This window comes from Vidua chalybeata, chromosome 2 (assembly GCF_026979565.1).
Source record: "Vidua chalybeata isolate OUT-0048 chromosome 2, bVidCha1 merged haplotype, whole genome shotgun sequence".
Lineage (NCBI taxonomy): Eukaryota > Metazoa > Chordata > Aves > Passeriformes > Viduidae > Vidua > Vidua chalybeata.
This window is the reverse complement of record NC_071531.1, coordinates 99,728,295-99,745,360: the sequence shown is the minus strand read 5'-3', so window position 1 is coordinate 99,745,360 and position 17,066 is coordinate 99,728,295. Positions and strand designations below refer to the sequence as shown.

The 17,066-nt window shown below is 46.4% G+C and overlaps 1 protein-coding gene across 1 annotated transcript in view; it reads right to left on the bottom strand.

Moving 5' to 3' along the window:
* Positions 1-7,665, bottom strand: part of SIAH3 (siah E3 ubiquitin protein ligase family member 3) — a 41,446-nt gene extending 33,781 nt beyond the window's left edge. The window contains exon 1 of the mRNA XM_053935506.1: positions 7,250-7,665. Within this exon, the coding sequence (XP_053791481.1) occupies positions 7,250-7,384 (135 nt within the window). The 5' untranslated portion in view covers positions 7,385-7,665. The remainder of the gene's footprint in view (positions 1-7,249) is intronic.
* Between the last annotated feature and the right edge of the window lie 9,401 nt (positions 7,666-17,066).

Below are 17,066 nucleotides of genomic sequence, written 5' to 3'. Positions count from 1 at the left end.
ACATCAAGGATTGAATGATTGTGATTTCTTTTGAAACAGCTTGGAGGAAAATAAGGCATCCAAAGTTGGAGCGAAGTTAGTGATGCTTTCCTTTCAGCAGGAGCAAGAAAAACCCCAAATTAGGTTTTTGGATGACAGATGAGCAGAATCTTTTACTTTAAGATTTTGGTAGAGCAGGGAATGGGAAGCATGAAAAAAAGCAAGAGCAGAGAAGAAAAGATACTTAACAAAAAGAGGCAAGCTACGGAAAGAAAGAAAAAGAATGCAGTCTGATAAGGTGTTTAATGACTGAACATCCGTGCTTTTTATTTCTAAATACACCACATGCATACAGAAGTGGGCTGGGAAGTTGCTGTCATGTTCAGCTAGACACAAGTGGCTTCCCCTAGCTCCATCAAGTTGAAGTGGCTCAACTCTGCTCAGTTCTGCTGCAAAACTCACAGCAAAAGCAGGCCCAGTGTATTGCCTAAACCTTGCTCAGCTCTCCAAAGGAATTCCCTCCCTCCTTTATGGTGGCTCATGTGCTGCTTGACACCTACCTCCAGGGGCTCCAAAGAGAACCATGGCTCTGTAGCAACCTGTGCCATGCCATGTGCCACTGCCAATGCCACAGGAGGTGCCAAGGGCAGCCCATCAGGGTCATTGCTCCCATGGTCACCATGCCAGGGGAGCAGCAGACCTCGACACCCCAGCCCCAGGCAGCCAGGACAGCATGGCTGTGTCCTCCCTTGCTCCTCCCTTCCTCACTCAGCTCCCAGTAAAGCTGCATAAAGACTGTCCTTCCCTCACTGCCACCCTGTGAAATTATTGCAGGATTCAGTTTTTCTCTCTTGTGCACTCAGTTGAGGATGCCAATTTCCAGTTGTGAGGGGAAGACTCCGGGGCTGCCAAAGTCTCAGCTCTGAGCCAGGCAGAACAAGAATTAAGGGCTTTTAAACAGCATAGGAAGCACCAAAGTCCCAGGAAGGCAGAGCACAGACACAGCAGCTCCTCTCCCTCATTTTACCAGAGCACTTGGGATCTGATGTGCTACCTTTAAACTCAATTTCTTGCATTACTTAAGAACCTCAGATTGTTTCTGAGGAAAAAAAAAATGGAGCTTTTAAATGTCACTCAGCTACATATGCTGGGAGTTCTTTGCTGCCAGGTGAGAATCTTAATGGTTAAATAAAAAATTATACTCTCTGTAAATTCTGACTTTGAGGCAAAATTCATGATGTCTGGGAACCTGACTGAGGACATTTTAGCACCTGAAGGGACTTGCAGGACCATATTCAGTGTGACTTTGATCTGCTGGGAAGCAGACGGAGACCTTGCCACTGATTTAATGTAATCAAGCTTTGTATTAAAACACTCCTTTTTCCTCTGCACCCTCTGTGTTAGTCACAGCAATTCCTTTGGGACAGCATTTCTCCCAAGAGAGTTACCTGGACCATTATGTCTAACCCAAAGGGCTGCACTGAGAAATTCCTGATGTACTGAGCCATATCAGAGTGGGTGGATTACAAAGTAATATGTGGCAGTGTCTGATGGCTACTCCTCACCCTGCTGTCAAACACCCTGTCAAGGGGAGAGACATGTCTCTAATATTAAAATAACAGCACTGTCTTCCATTGGTAACATCTGACTTCAAATGTCCTGCAACCAGGTCAGATTTAATATAGAATCAGAGAATCCTAGAATAGTTTGAGTTGGAAGGCACCTTTTAAAGGCCATCTACTTCAGCCCCACCACAATGAGTAGGGACATCTTCAATGAGATCAGGCTGCTCAAAGCCCTGTCCAACCTGACCTTGAATGTTTCCAGGCACAGGGTATAAACCACCACTCTGGGAAAACTGCCAGTGTTTCACCACCCTTATCATAAAAAAAAACTTCTCTGTTATATCTAATCTAAATCGATCCTCCTTCAGTTCAAAACCATTACCCCTTCTGCTATTGCCTCAAATTCACTCTCAAAATCAAATATGGGTAGGAAAGGACTCAGTGCTTGCCTGATCTATCCCCCTTCCAAGAGCTGTAGCAGAACACACAGGACCAGATAACAGTGGTAATTAACTTTCTGCAGTGGGTTTGGGCTGGGGGGTGAGGAGAAGGAAGCCCCCTATGAACACAGAAACTTCTGAGGTTGGGACTCTTTCCCTCCCTCTCCAAGGAGACTCCGTGGTTGTTACTCTGTGAGACCACGCAGAAGCTCGGAGCTGTCCCGCTTTGCAGCGCGCCTGGAGTGAAACCGTGCTGCCCTTTGCCGTAGCCCACGGTGGTGCAGGTGAATGGATCTGCAGGCCAAAGGTTAATGGCTTGCAGCAGAGAGGGATTCCTGGAGCCAAGAAGCAGCAGAGAATGGAGAGCCCCGGGGGAGAGCTGCCTGAGCGTGCTGTGCCTCCCGTCTGCAGGGCACCCTTAAAGTCACATCTCAGGACAGATCGAGCCTCCTGGGGTGAGCAGGTCAACTGGAATTCCTTCAAACAGAGGCACAGCTGAAGGAGGGCTGACAAAGCCCTGCCTGCTGTTATCCACATCCCTACAAAAGGATTTAAAATCCATGCTCACACAGCCCCAGTCCACAGCTGGCGTGGGAAACAGGCACTTTGGCAGGAGCCCAGGTTTGCAGCTAGCAGAGCATTTTACAGATCCTCTCACCACAGCTGTCACAATCCTGCTGGACTTTGGGGTCAAATGCCACTTTGCTCCCAAATCACAGCCCTGCATGGGAGATTTGAGGTTGTCTGGGTTGAGTCAGTGACATCCAGGTGTTGTTAGCAGCAGGTTTCATAGTTGCTCTCCTCCCCTGCACCAAATAAATGGATCTCATGGGGGTGTAATGCACCCTAGCACTTCAATCGTCCTGGGGATAAAGTGGATTACAATGCTATTTGGCTGGCCACTTGGTGCATAGCCAAACTGTTATAACAGGATTCATTCAGATCCCTTCCCTAAGTCAGAGCAGATTTGCTTGTTGCTTTAAAAACTAGCTGAAAGAGAGCTGGGACCCATAAACCATGTTACGACCCTTTTAGAATATTAAGATTGAACTATTTTATGTCCTTGTTTGAATTTTTTTTTGTAATTAAACAAGCTCCTTGAAGTCCTACAGAGTTGGAAATTGGTGTTTTTTACAAGAGTAATGTAAACACAGCTTTTTATTATTTTAAAGAACAGTTTTCACACTTCCCAAAGTGTTAAAATTGTGTGTAAAAAGCTAGTAACTCCTTGAATGAAGAAGATCTATTTTATTCAGCCATATGCAGCATCTCATGAGGCATCAGCACCTATCAGGAATGTGATTGCATTGCTGTCTCCTGCCATGTGAGGTTGGCTATCGGGACAGGGACTGATGCTAAGGACTGAGAATACTCCCCCAGCTTCACCTTCTTTCCAGTTTGCAGTTCTGGGGAGAATTGTTATTGACAGGGGGCAAATGGACAGGAATTCACTGAGCCTCATCTCTGTGGGATCAGAAACCCCTGCCTATTTCTTCCATGCAAATGGAGAACCTTCAAACTTTCCCTGCATGCTGGGACCTGCAGCCAGTAGCATAAGTGCTGCTCCTTTAATTGGTATGGCTTTGGAGGGAGCGGCCACTTGGATTGAGAGCTCTGTTGCCCAGCTGTGCCTCTCCAAGGGAAGATGTTAGGTTGACCACATGCTTGAAAGAAGGCAGGATACAAAGAAATGGATATAATATGATTGAGGACGAAGGTGACCTATAGAAGTGTGGTAAGTAAGTGGTTTTCTCTGCTTGGCAAGTGAATTTTGATCCCAGCATAGCACTGTGCTGTGAGACGCTGCTATGTCTGGGAAAGCTTTGTAAGAGGACAAAGAGCAGAAAGTGGCAAGAAGGACAAAGGCTCCGAAACAAACACCCCCTTCCATTCATACTCCTGCCAAATTGACAAAACAGAGGGGGACAGTTGCAAAATTGTCTTTCTTTCTTAGAGTCACCCATGTCAGCCAGTTGAGTGCAGGGAAAATAGCAGCAGATCAATAGAGGTGTCTGTACTGACACTTTTACCATCTTGCCCTTTAAGAAACACAGAAATGTTCATCAGCCTTTCCAATTAATGACCCTTTCAGTGGGAAGAAATACATGGGTTTCTCTCTAAGTGTGTGCTTCTCTACCAACCTCTGGTAGAGAACCTCCCAAAAGAAGAGGTAAGTGACAGGCTGTGGTCATTGTCAGAGGTCCAGGCTGTGATGATGATGACAGCATTCTGGCATAACTTTACAGGAGTGGCCCCTTGGTCTGGCTGTGGGTCTGTGAGAGCAGAAGCTGGTGCAACCTTCCCTGGAGGATACCAGGTCTCCTCTGTCCTCTGCTGCTTGCTGAGTGCTCTCTGCGATGCCACATCTCTGACACACATACATGATCACTAGCCACAGGTACAGATCCTCCTGTGTGGGCTGAGTCCCACTACATCCCTGAGCACTCCCTTGGGTGGAAGGAGTGAAAATGGAGGTCCTGCAGCAATTGACTTTAATGATGTTATATGTGTTGGCACTGATTGAAGACCTGGCCTGTGTGAAGGATGTCAACGTGCATAATCACACCAGAGTGTGATGCCTGTCATTTATCATTTGCACCAATCAGCCAGGAGTCCCCTTGCACCAGCACTGTGGAGATACAGAATAAAGTAATCCCTTTTCAAAGGGCTTATGATTTTGGAGTAACTTAAACAGACGTTTAAGTCTTGAAGAAAAAGGAAAGAAACCACATTGCTCCCAGCCCTTGTTTCCTAGCGGGTTTGTATTCATCGACCGCGAGCCTTAATACAGTTTTCACTCCACTTGTCAATTGTTAAGATAGATTTAGGGGCTGTCAACAAAATGTTACAGTTGAAAAGACCCAGCTAGAAATAATAGACTAAGAGACATCAAAGTAGTCATAATACTGTAAACCACCACAGAAGAATAAGTTTGGCCCTTTCACATTTCATGGTCCCTTAGATGCCTTTTGAGAGCAACAACAGCCTCCCTGTGCAGCCCTGGGGGAGAAATAGGCACCCTGAGAAGCAGGTTCACCTTGCTTCGCTCTGACAGCAGGCTTTGGACAAGATGCCTTGCTTGCCTGGAGCCAGCAGGCAAGCTATGGGCAAGCTTGGCCCACAGGCTGCTATGGGTGAACAACTGTTTGTGTCATGCTGGGCACAAAGGGACCTGATCCTCACATCTCTGGTTGCTGCCACAAAGTGGTGATGCATTCCTTGCGCAGCTGGAGGGAAGCTGAACACCAGGGGAGCACATCAGAGCTAAAGCCCACCATATTTATGTGGCTGGCTGTGAGCTGGGTAACCTGGGAGCACTTGCACAGCACGTTTCACTCTACAGTCAGAGGGGTTTATCACAGCAGAGGGTTTCTCGTCAGCTTGTTCATCTGAACGGTGTCTCAACAGGCTGCTGTGGAGACACCTGTGCCTTTGGGTTCCCAGTGCAGCCTTATCAGGGGAGCAATTCCCACCCTGGTCAAAACAATTCTCACTGGGGCTTCACTGACACACCAGACCTTTTCCTAGAGGGTCCTGTTTGTTTCCAAGAGAATTTGCTTCCAATGCCTGCATTCAAATGCTGCCACAGCAGGACTGAGATTGTTCATCTTTCTGCTGGGCTTTCAGTCTGAGCAGTGAAGAGCTTGACCACGGGGGATTTTAGTAAAATGAAGTGCCCTATATGTTTAACACAGCTGCAGCTCCTACCACAGCAAACCTGCAACTCAGCAGAACCTGCAATGATAAACTTGGGTCTAGTCTTAGGTAACAGTGGAGCAATAGTCAGCCCCCTGTGTGCTTATGGGACCTTATCAGACAGTTCCCCAGGCACTGAAATTGTGTTGGGACCTGTTGTGTGTTGACAGCCTTTTTTCTGCTCACTTAAAAAAAAAATAATTAAAATTATAGATGAAAGTAGCAGGAGACAGTCACATAAAAAGGTTGAGCGCAGAAGAATTCACTTATAAAATCTCCCCATGCTATTTCTTTTATGCATGCAGACAGCCAGACGCTTTCAGATAATGACAGGGCTGGGTGTTTTTAACTTATCTTGTGAGGAGCGTGGTGCCGGGAGAGGCGAGCCTGCACCCAAGCGGTTCAGCCCCGGGGAGCGCCTGCCCCAGCCGGCAGTGCTCAGAGCACAGCCTTGCGGGAAAATCCTCCCGGAGCCGGCACCCTGCTAGAAACAATCTCTTCCTGCCTAAGCACAGCCTGAGACGGGAAAGATGACTGTGGGAAACATGCCTTTTTTTTTTTTTTTGTGAGGTGATGCTATTCTGAAGAGGGATTTACCCCATCAATGGACGTCCCAGGGACCAGGAGCTTGGGAAAGATGCTTCCTTCAACCCCTCCAAGTACCTTACAGGGACCCTTGCAGAGCAAAAATAAGTTGTCCTGAATTAATTAATTTCAAAGCTTGCACCGGGATAGCGGAGCTACCTGACGAGTCAGGTCAGCAAGGACTTGCACGAAACAGAAGCCACTTCATTAAAGTTGGTCATTCACTAGTGTGATAAAGTAATTAAAGCCTCCTAATTGCTTTCTTCCCCTGCTGCTCCTTCTCTACTGCAAACATGAAGGCTCTGGTATAGATGGAGCTGTTGACACTTTGTCAGGGAAAATTCAGAACTGTGCAAGTAAAAGAAATGTTTTTATGGGAACTATAAATAGTTTTACATTAAAGCAAATGTATTTTCTTTCCTAAAATAGATTCACCTTGCAAACAGCTTAAGGACATTTTCAGTGCCAGAGGAATGCCTTCAACTCCCCCCAGGAGACAGAAACAGCCGGTTTTCCCCTGAAAGAGCAAACGACAGCAGAGGAGATCCCTCTACTGCCACCCCCCCTCTTCCTGTTCCCCACTGCCTGGCAGCATCCCTCTGTGCTGGGGTGTCAGCCTGAGAGACAACACAGCATCCTTCGACTAGAAAGGGATGTTAACTCATCCAGCTAACTTTTCCAATCATTTTTACTAAACACTTGCAACATGCACGCTCGCTATGTGGGTGAAATGGATGAGGAAACTTTGGGGAGGGGGAGCCGCGACTTCCCACGATCGCTCAGAGCAGTGGGTTGCTTCTCCTTTGCTCCAAAGGGAATCATGCATTCAGACAATGCGAACATCCTCTCTGCCAGGGCTGCAATGTGTTAACAGCACTCTCCCCTTGCTGCCAGAGCATAATTTCATTCCCTTTGGAGAATCACGGGTGGCGGTGCTGGGGAAGATGAGGAGATGTTAGAAAAGAAAATATATTTTTAACTCACCTTGAGGCTGTGTGTTGGGTTGACGACACAGACAAGTTGCCCGGCAGCTGAGAAAACCCTCTTTGCCTTGTAGTGCTGAAACCGGAGGTGAATAAGATCTAACACAGCCCCAAAGCACTGGGTGAAGAAAAGCATCACAACTTTTGGCGTTGCTGCTGCTGCTGTTGCTGCTGCTGCTGCTGCTGCTGCTGCTGCTGGCAGTGGGCAGGGGAAGCAGCCGGGGAGCTCTGGAGTCCTTGAGCCCGGGGTGGGAGTGTAGTCGGCGAGAGCTACTCTCCGGCACAGCTTAGCATGCCTTCATATTCATCATCAAAATAAGACGGGAAGAGGCTTGCAGCAGCGGGGCGGCCAATGGAAAGGACAGGAATGTTATCCTTGAGGTCCGGAGACAGCCAATAACAAATGCCTCCCCTCCAGAAACTCCCTGATGAATTGAGCCTGGCGGAGAATGTATTATTGAACATTACCATACATCAGCACGTTGCATTTATCTTGTGATTACAGCCAGTCATACGTAAGGCTGTGGAGATATGCAGGCAAAATTGATTGCTTAACATCTCCATTTATTAATTGCCTTAATTTAACAAAGAAGCACTCAGATAGCAAAGCTGAATGCAAGGCGTAGGGAAGAACCCCTCCAGTGAAACTGTTGGAAAGTAGCAAAAATAGGTTAAACAGACTATGTTGTACTGAGGGAGAAAAATCAAATATGCAAAGAGAGTTACAGCTCCTTGCAGGGGTTAAGCAGAAGTAGAGCTTGCTACATAAATAGATTCTCGTCTGTGCATTCACAGACTTCAATTTGGATTTTCATTGCTCTGAAGTTTTCTAAATTTTATATGCTGCTACTTCACAAGAGTCCCAGCACACAAATAACATTTTCTCCATCATTGAAAATAGGAGAGGTCAGGTCTCAGGTCTGGTGTAACTTGGAATAACTCCATTTAGAAACAGCAATGTTTTCCTGATTTACACTTGCTGGTGGATCAGGTCTGCTGGACACAAAACATGGTAATTACTGGATGCTGGAACTATGGAAGCATAAAAAGGCACAGAGCATGCTTCTAAAAATAATGAAATACTTGATGCATGAGAGCACACACACACACAGAGAAACTTGCGCTGAGGGAAAAGTGGCTTTTAAATCAACAGAATAATTAAGCATGCAGAAGGCTTTTCCTTGTCATTCATCTGCATATCAGTGAGCAGGAAATTACGAATTAGCCATTAGATAGTCCTAGGCATTAAAAAGGAATTAGGGAAGTGCAACGAAAATAAACATGCTTTTAGGTATTATTACCAGTGCGTATCTCTGTTGGTGGGCAGGGATCCTTCTCGAGCCACTGAGTCTCATTAAACTTGAGTCCCCGTAACCGGTTTTTCTGGGAGGTGACTGAGCTGAAGCAGCTGAGGGAATCAGAAAGCACATTAATTTCATGGGACAATCCTGTGTGATATGTTGCTCTGCTTGTTAATAAATCAAAGAGAGTTAATTTAATTAGCTCTCTGCCAGAACTTCCTATCAGAGTACTATTTAGGCTTGCTAGCTAAGTACTCAGATGGCCTATTTAGCCTGGGTAATCCTTTTCCCCTTCAAAGCAGAACAGAGGAAAGTAGCTTTTTTTTCATTCTTTTTTCTTCATTTTAAAAGTGAGCCCCATGCTGGGGGTGAAGCTGCTGCTGCGGACAGAGCAGCCCCGTACAGCATGGGAATTCGCCTGGGACTGTATTGTCACAACTGCCTCTTCCTAAATCAATACTGCAATCCTGCCTCTGCCAGACTGCAGAGAGGCTGTGCATGGGAAAAGAAAAAAAAAAATCTGAGTAGATAAATAAGTGAAAATTGTGAATGCTGGAACAGCTGATAACACAACCCCCCAAAAAAACGTTAAGGATGGGAGGAATATGTATCACTCAGCTCCTAACATTTGGTTGTAAATGAGAACAGGAGATAATTTTTGCAATGCTGAGTGACACTTTGAGAATATTTTCAGACAGACTTGAGGACAAGTGAGTGAATTGATTTGCTTAAATGTATTCTTTCTCTCTGTTCCCAAAGTAACTGTGAGCCTCCAGCAAGTTATTATTTGGTTTTTTCCTGATTTGTAGTTAGTAGCTGCATAAATCTTGATACCAGGAAATTTCAGTCTGCAAGTTACCAGTGCAAGTATTCTGCCATGAAAGCCATAAATGATCTAAAGGTCCTTGCTATTTACACTGGTTATTGCCACCTGAATCCCTGGAGATAATTTCTGTTTGACTATTGACTAAATGCCTAGACTTGGGAAGCACCACCATATCCATGGGCAGCAGAGATGGAACCCCCCATGCCTGCAGTCCTGCTAACCTCAGGGCTCCGGCAATTCTGTGATTCACTCCCTTTGAGACCCAGCTGCCTTCCAGGGCTGGCAGGAGAGGTATCCCTGATCCCACAGGTACACAGGATCATCTTCAACCTGAAAATGCGTTAGTGCCTCTGGGCTGGGATACAAAAAGGATTGTTGTTCTCCAAAAAAAGGACCACATTCAAGGATGTGTGAGAGACCTTTGCAGTGCTCAAATCCCTGTGTGCATCTGTGCCCATCATACTTGCTACATGTGACCTTCTGAGGAGCATTTGTCTGTCACCAATATTTGTGGAGAAGGGTGAAAATGAGCATTTGGGGCATCTGAACGTAACTCGTGCTCAGTACATGAGCTTACATTCATGGTGGCACATCTGGAAAATATTTTACTGCCTGTATTTTGTCCAGAGACTCCCACACAGCACCTGCTTACTGCATTTCAACACAGGACTTTTAGCACCTGCTTGATGAGGGACTCTGCACCCACCAAGACACAGCAGCTGGCTGTGCAAGCAACTTCTCTTGCAAACAAAGGATCAGCAGCATCATCTGGCATGCAGGTGTGGATCCAGTTCTTTCTTCTGCTTTCACATACAGAGGGTCTGGACCAGCATAACTCCATTAATTTGAGGTCATTGTGGTCTCACCCAGGCTTGGGTATCCAAGGTCTGCTGCCCCACCTGGCCTCACACCATGGAGCGGGTCCTTAAAGTCATTATTTAACTGTATGGATGCAGCCAGAGAGAGGAGAAACGAGTTCACCTGCAAGGGGCGCTTGGTGAACCCCATTTCACTGCTGGTTGCAAATTTCTGGTGACTGCAGCTGTTACTTCCATGATGGTTAATTCTGTAGCAGACAAGTGGGAAGTGGCAGAAGTCCATGAGCTAAACCTCCATTAGGATCCAGATTTTGCCAAATTAGCAGCTCAAGTGGCATCACTGTAACGTGCACAGGATTATAATGCTCTAACCGCTGAGCTGCTGCTGCAGCTGCGTCACGTTTACACGGTGACAGGATCTGCCAAACACAAAAGTCAACCACAGCAGCAATAGCTGCCCAGTTTTTCAGTCTGAGCTGCCAAGGTGCAAGGAGAGCGCTCATGGGAAACCTCAGGTGTCCAGGCACTGTGTGACTTGGCAGGATGATAGCCTGGGAGATGTGTTGCTCCGTCCAAACCCAACAAGAGATTTTGGGTTTCAACAAGATTTGTTTGTTTTTCTGACTGGGCACTTTTGGGAGTCACCTTCCTACATGCTGCTTTCTCTCTTCAACAGCCATAGGGGAAACCTAACCTGCCACGTTACCAACACTAGTCTTTATCCCAGGAACAGGAGAGCAGATGCTGCTTGGGCTATCACAAATGTCCATTCAGGCCCCTGACCAGCCTGCCCATGTTTCTGAGTGCTGGTAGGATTTCTGGCAAGGCTGGCTGATGCAGGATGTCCTCTGGCTCCACTCTTTGTATTTCCCTGAGAAAGGAACCAGGCCACTGCCACCTGGCTGGGACATCAGGCAGTTTTCTGCATCCTTTGGATCCAAACAATGTACAAAGCTTCATGTACTCTCCTGACTCTCACAGCAGGTTTTGAGGAAAGGTTTTTGCACTGTTATCATTTTCCTGTGCTGTCTTTTAGGCAAGAACATACGAAAAGTCTCACTAACCCAGTGCAATGATCCCTCCAGCCCAGCACCCTGTCCCCTGCAGTGACTACAGAAGATGGCATTTTGAATTCACTCGTGGACAGGGATCACCACCTGCTGTCCATTCTCCTGGCATTCCCTAAGCACTACAGCTGTCATCTTGGAGCACTGGAGGGAACATCCATAGGGAATAAGAGCCTTTTAGAAGAAGCAACGACTTTTACAACTGGAACAAGAGTTGCAGCCCTCCAGCCTGGCCCCTGTAAAGCATGTGTCACTTCACACTGACTGCTTTGTGCTTTGATTGGAGCCCACTCTTTCCAAAAAGCCTGGCTTTGAAGATTCCCATGAAAGAGACCAGTGGCATCTCCTGCTAAGTTCTTCTAAGGATTATGTATCTTCATCACTAGGATTTTTTTATCATATTTTCAGTCTGAATTATTTTCCTACAGGAGCTTCTGACTTCAGAAAGTCATTGTGCTTTCCCTCACTGAGCTGGGGCAGTCTCTGCCATCACAGGCTTTCTGCATGTGAAGACCCAGTTTTTGCCCAAAACCTCCTCCATCAAACCCAGTAAATAGGTAGTGTTTCCTTTGCAAAGCACCTTTCTTGCCCAAGGTCAGGTTACTCTTGCATCTTCTCTGTGCATTTTCTCTACCTCTTCCTTCTCCTTCTGTCTTCTCGAGCCTGATCTGCTTCTCACCATCAACAAGTATAGAAGCAAAGAGACATCATGGTGCTCTGGTTACAAACATGATCTGTCCACTCCTTGGAGTTTCCATTCCACACCTCCACTTCTCTTGCAGGGCAGATTTAACTCCAGTGCAGCTACAAGGAAGCCAGAGCTGCCTGCGGGCATGGAGGACAATCACAGATCTCCCAGAAAAATGCAGGGAGGTATTCCCTCCTCTCATCTTATTTGGTGACTACAGTGATGGGAGGTGAGAATATAAGCAGATTTTTTTTCTCTTATTTAATCATCATCTGTCTTTTTTCAAAAGCAAAGCATTGTCAGAAGTTGTTTGCTTTACCAAAATCCTTTATCTGTGGTGAATTATTTTGCCAAATAGGTTTTCAGAAATCCATTTTGACTACATTCATCGATATAAGCAATAGCTGCACTGGAACTGTACACATGCTTTAAGCAGAAATTGATCCTAAATGTCTCAACAGTTTTTATTTTCTCTGAAGAACAGCTTTCATTGGGCAAGAACTATCAAAAGCAGCCTTTAAAGCAGTTAAATAACACGCCAGTTAAGATATCAGTGATAAATGCCACAGACAATCTTAAAAACTTGGGAGAAAACAGAATTTGCTGAACTGTAACTTTTGCAATTTTGCAATTTGATGTTCTTCCCAGTGTTTCCTGAGTGCTGGCCTTCTGCTCCCTCTGGGCAGCACCTTCAACTGTGCATGGTCATTGCCCTCAGAGCTGCTTTGCAACACTGCAATCCAACACCGTCACTGGAATAACTGGGGATGCATGCTGCCATTTTTTTAAACACTTGGGCCACGTCTGCCCCATCTGTCACAGAGCAAAAGTCGTTTCTGTACCCCCTGGCCACCTGCAGAGCATCGTCACTGCACAGCTGCTGAGCTGGTCTCTTCCCTGTTAATCTTCCCTTCAACAGAGACTTAAATTTCTCGCTGGTATTGGAGGGCACTGATGTGGCAAGATGTGTTTTTCTTTTATTCCTTTCAAAGCCATCCTTCCTATATTAATATTAGCACTACATGAGTTTTCTAGTTCTTGGGTCAAGAGGGAAATTCTTCATTTCTCCTTGGGGTACATCTGCTGCCAAGGGAAAAATGTTGCTGCTTCTACCATCTTAATTTTGTCCTTTCACACAGCTGCATTAGGTATTCTCTGCCTTCCTCTGCTCGCTTATTAACGGAGGAGTTTATGGCAGTATCTCATGCCACTTCTCTGCAAATGTTATACCCGAGAGAGCATCTCCTTTAACTCTCACCAGCAAGCCAGCAGCTCAATAAAGGCACTTCACATTTTCATGCTGTTACTTGATAAAGTAACTGCCATCATTTCCTATTCATAGTGGCTGCCTGGTGCCCAAATTACCATAAAGACCTATTGCTTTCAATTGCCAGCCTAACAGCACCCACCGGAGATTTCTGCTGCCCCAGGCCACACCGGCTGGGTGGATGGACTGTGTCTGCCTCAGTTGCCTGGTCTTGAAGCTCCTGGAGCCAGAAGGGATGCACGGAGGAGGCTCCTTTTCCTGCCAATAGCACGAGCAGTGGCTTCTTCAGAGGCAGCCTCTAACTCTGAGGAGGTTTTAAGGGATGAGGAACTTTTCTGGGGCTGGGAGGCTTGTCTAAGAGGCTGTCTCTGCCCCTCTCTTCGCTCCCAGAGCCGTGCCGAGCCCAGGGAAGCAGCAGTGGGCAACACAGGCTGGTGGGAGCAACAGCTGCCACCCTTTAATCTCCTCAGTATGCTCTCAGCTCCAGTGCTGGTGTGTAATCAGGATGCTGGGGGCCTGCCAGAGTCCCAGTGGGCTTTTTTCAGTCCAGCTGCTTTAGAACAGACACAGAGACACACGCACGGGGACATGCAAAAGACAGCTAGGTAGCAGGAAGGAGACAGACTCGCTGTGCTCATGTCAAATGGTTTTGGGGCTGCAGAGGAGCCCCGATGAACCACATACTGCTGCTCCTGACTCCCCCACCAAGGAGGAGGGCATGGAGGAAGAGGTGGAGGGCTGTATCCAAATGGCTCAGCAAGACAGAATGCAGTCCCTGCACTTTTGGGTCACAAGAGTGATAAATTATTCGGGTTGGGAATGGTTGGACAAGAGTCTGAATTTCAGACCCCTTTTCTAAATTTCCAATCACTTTTCATAAGAGTTTCTGGGACAGATTACAGCTGTATCTTCTCTCGCAGTCCTGGTGAGAGCAGGGGCCACCTTCACTGAGGGTCTCACTAGCTCCTGTCAGCTAAAGGCTCACAGATCCCACAGATGACCACTGGCCAAGAGGCACGTGTAGCCTTTCCAAATCTGTATTTAGTAATTTGAAAAATGTGCCTGCCAAAGCCAGTGTTTCTGAGGCATTGCTGCAAAGCTCAATTAGCTAATGGCACAGAGACCAGCATGAGAGGCAGTATTCAGTGCCAAGTGCTGTTAAGATGATTACCATGTCCCAGCGTGTCACCAGAGGCGCCCGTCCTGCATGAGCTGCACCCAGGAACAGCTTGCTTGGAATGTGTCCTTTCACATCTGCATAAGTACCAAAGACATCCTTGCAGCTGGTGGCATTTTTCCAGCCTACAGATAGCTTAGGTTGAGCCCACAGAGGTCAGAGATAGTGCAGGGACTCATCTGCCCAGGAACTGTACACAATAAAAGAAGTTGAAGAAGAAGGGCCTCACCTGGAGGACCAGATCCTCTTCCTGTGCTCAATGTGGTGCTCCCATGACACCAGTGGCATTTGTAGACAGGTATCTGATGGCAAAATTTCACTCTTAGACTATTTATTTCACCCTCAGGATAATCTCAGGAGGAAAAAAATGAGGTGGCTCCCCTCTGTTTCAGTCCTCCCTGAAACAAATTCTGGGGCTGTCCTTCAGCTCAATACACCCTTGTGATTTATGCCGAATGAAGTGGAGATGAAGCAGACCAATGATTGCCACCACCAGGTGCCCAGGGCAGTGAAGGCCACCCGGCTCCCTCTCAGCTACATTCCACAGGGACTGTGTCTCCCTGTGCCCCTGGATTAGCATCTCACAAGTCAGACACAGGCTGAGGTGTCCAGGATCCACATCACACAGCCCATCTGGCCTTGGATAACGTGGCAAATACCACAGCTGGAAATGCTGGGGAGGATTTTCCAAATATGATCTCTTTTTACCTCTTGTTTGCATCCCAGGTGGAAGAGAAATCCTGTGCCATGTTTTAGGTGTGGCTGGAGTCATGGACAGGGCAAAGAATGTTGGTAAAGCAGTGGAGAGGGGCAGAAGGTGAGAGTTAGGAAGGCAGGAGTTCTGCCTATAAATAATTCACTTCCCTTTTGTAGTAAAAGGAGATATATCTGGAGTTATTAACCTTGGTTATAAACCCTTAATTCACTATTTCCATGGAGCAAGACAGCACAACTTCCCTTTGTGCTGGTGGGCATGTTACCCAGAGTCCCTCTGGGCAGGTAATTCCTCACCATTATAGGCTTTCAACAGTGCTTGAAGTAAATTTAAAATATGTAGCACTGGAAATGACAACAACCAAATGAATACTTGCAGCCACATCACATTCTTGGTTTCCCTGGGGAGGGCAGTTTCAATATTGACAGTGTTGCCTGTTTTGGGGCACGGCCACATGACAGACCTTATTGCTTTTCTTCCTGTGTTTGTAAATGTAACTAAATTAATTTGATTTATATAATCAATAAACAGGTGCTTCTGTCCCATGCTCTCAGACACAATTGTCAAGTGGACAACTCCTGCAGCCAGTTCTCCACCAATAATAATAACATCTTTTAGTGGAAAATAATAATTTTAAGGGCAATAGTCCTAATTGCATAATGTCTTTTTGGGGGCTCTGTTTTCCAGAGAGCAACTAATGTTTTTCACGAGATCAATTATCATCCCTGGGGATACATCCACCTCCTTCCTGGAATGCTTTTCATGCTGGAGGACGCTCACTGAAACCAAGAGCAATATTGTCAACACAAATCCCAGCTGATACCACGTGCTCCTGGCTGTGATACAGCCAACTCCTGAGGGGCCAGCAGAGCCTGACCTTGGGCAGCTAGCAGAGACCAAGGCTGAAAGTTTCCAGCCTGGGATATAACTCTGCTGCTTTACACTGGAGGGAAAATTCCCAGAGTCTGCTCTCCAAGGTTTTTCCAGCAAAGTGACTACTTCGACTGAAATGTCTTGATGTGGAAGCATCCCTCTGCTGGCAGGAATAGCTGAGGGAGCCTTCCCAGTGTGATTTGTACGCAGTAGCACTGGGACTAAAACTGTGTGTGTTGATCCTCATGGCACACCACACTCAGGCAGTAATTCAAAGCCTGATTTCCTTTCTTTGGGGGCTCAGTGTTTCAGCTGCTTTTCAACATTTCTTACTGGGAGTCTAAGCCCTCAGTAAAACTGAGCATCCAGATGGCTCAACACAAAACCCTAAAGCAAGTTCTCAAGACCATCCTGACTGTGTCTTGACCTATTACTAGAAAATAAACAGCCCCTGCAGATCTCTTGCCCGTAATTAGCCAGCAGACACCAAACTGCTCCTCCTCAAGCCCTTCCACCACTGCCACTTTCCCACCAAGCTGTCGCCTTCAATCAAGGAAAGCCCCAGTGAGCAGATGAGCCCTGACCTCCGGCCTCAAGGCCACCATGCTCCAGCTCAGGGGGTCTCAGGAGACTTCCTTCCAGAATGCTCATTGGTTTACATTTTAAATGGCAATTTAAAAACCATGATACAGCCAACACTGAAAACATGACTTGTTTGAAAGCAATCCCTGTCACACAGCATAACAATGGCATGCCTCAGGGTTTGCCTTGTTTTTTTTTTTTTTTTTTTTTTTTTTTAATGTAAAGATATCAAATGATCAGCTGACTCTCACGGTGTTATTTCACTTCTCCATATGAAGCAAGCCCATCAGACACACTTTTCTTAATTACTCAGCAATCCCACTGAGATTCATTTATCTCCAAGGTTAAAATATGCCAGGCATTTAAAGTACGAACCAAATGATTGTATTAAAAGTTTGCCAGAAGGAGTATTAGCCTTTTATGGGTGTAAACTTCCCTGTTTGAATGATTCAGAAAGGTGGCTGTGATATATTCAGTTTAATTATTTCTTTCGATGGCTTTATA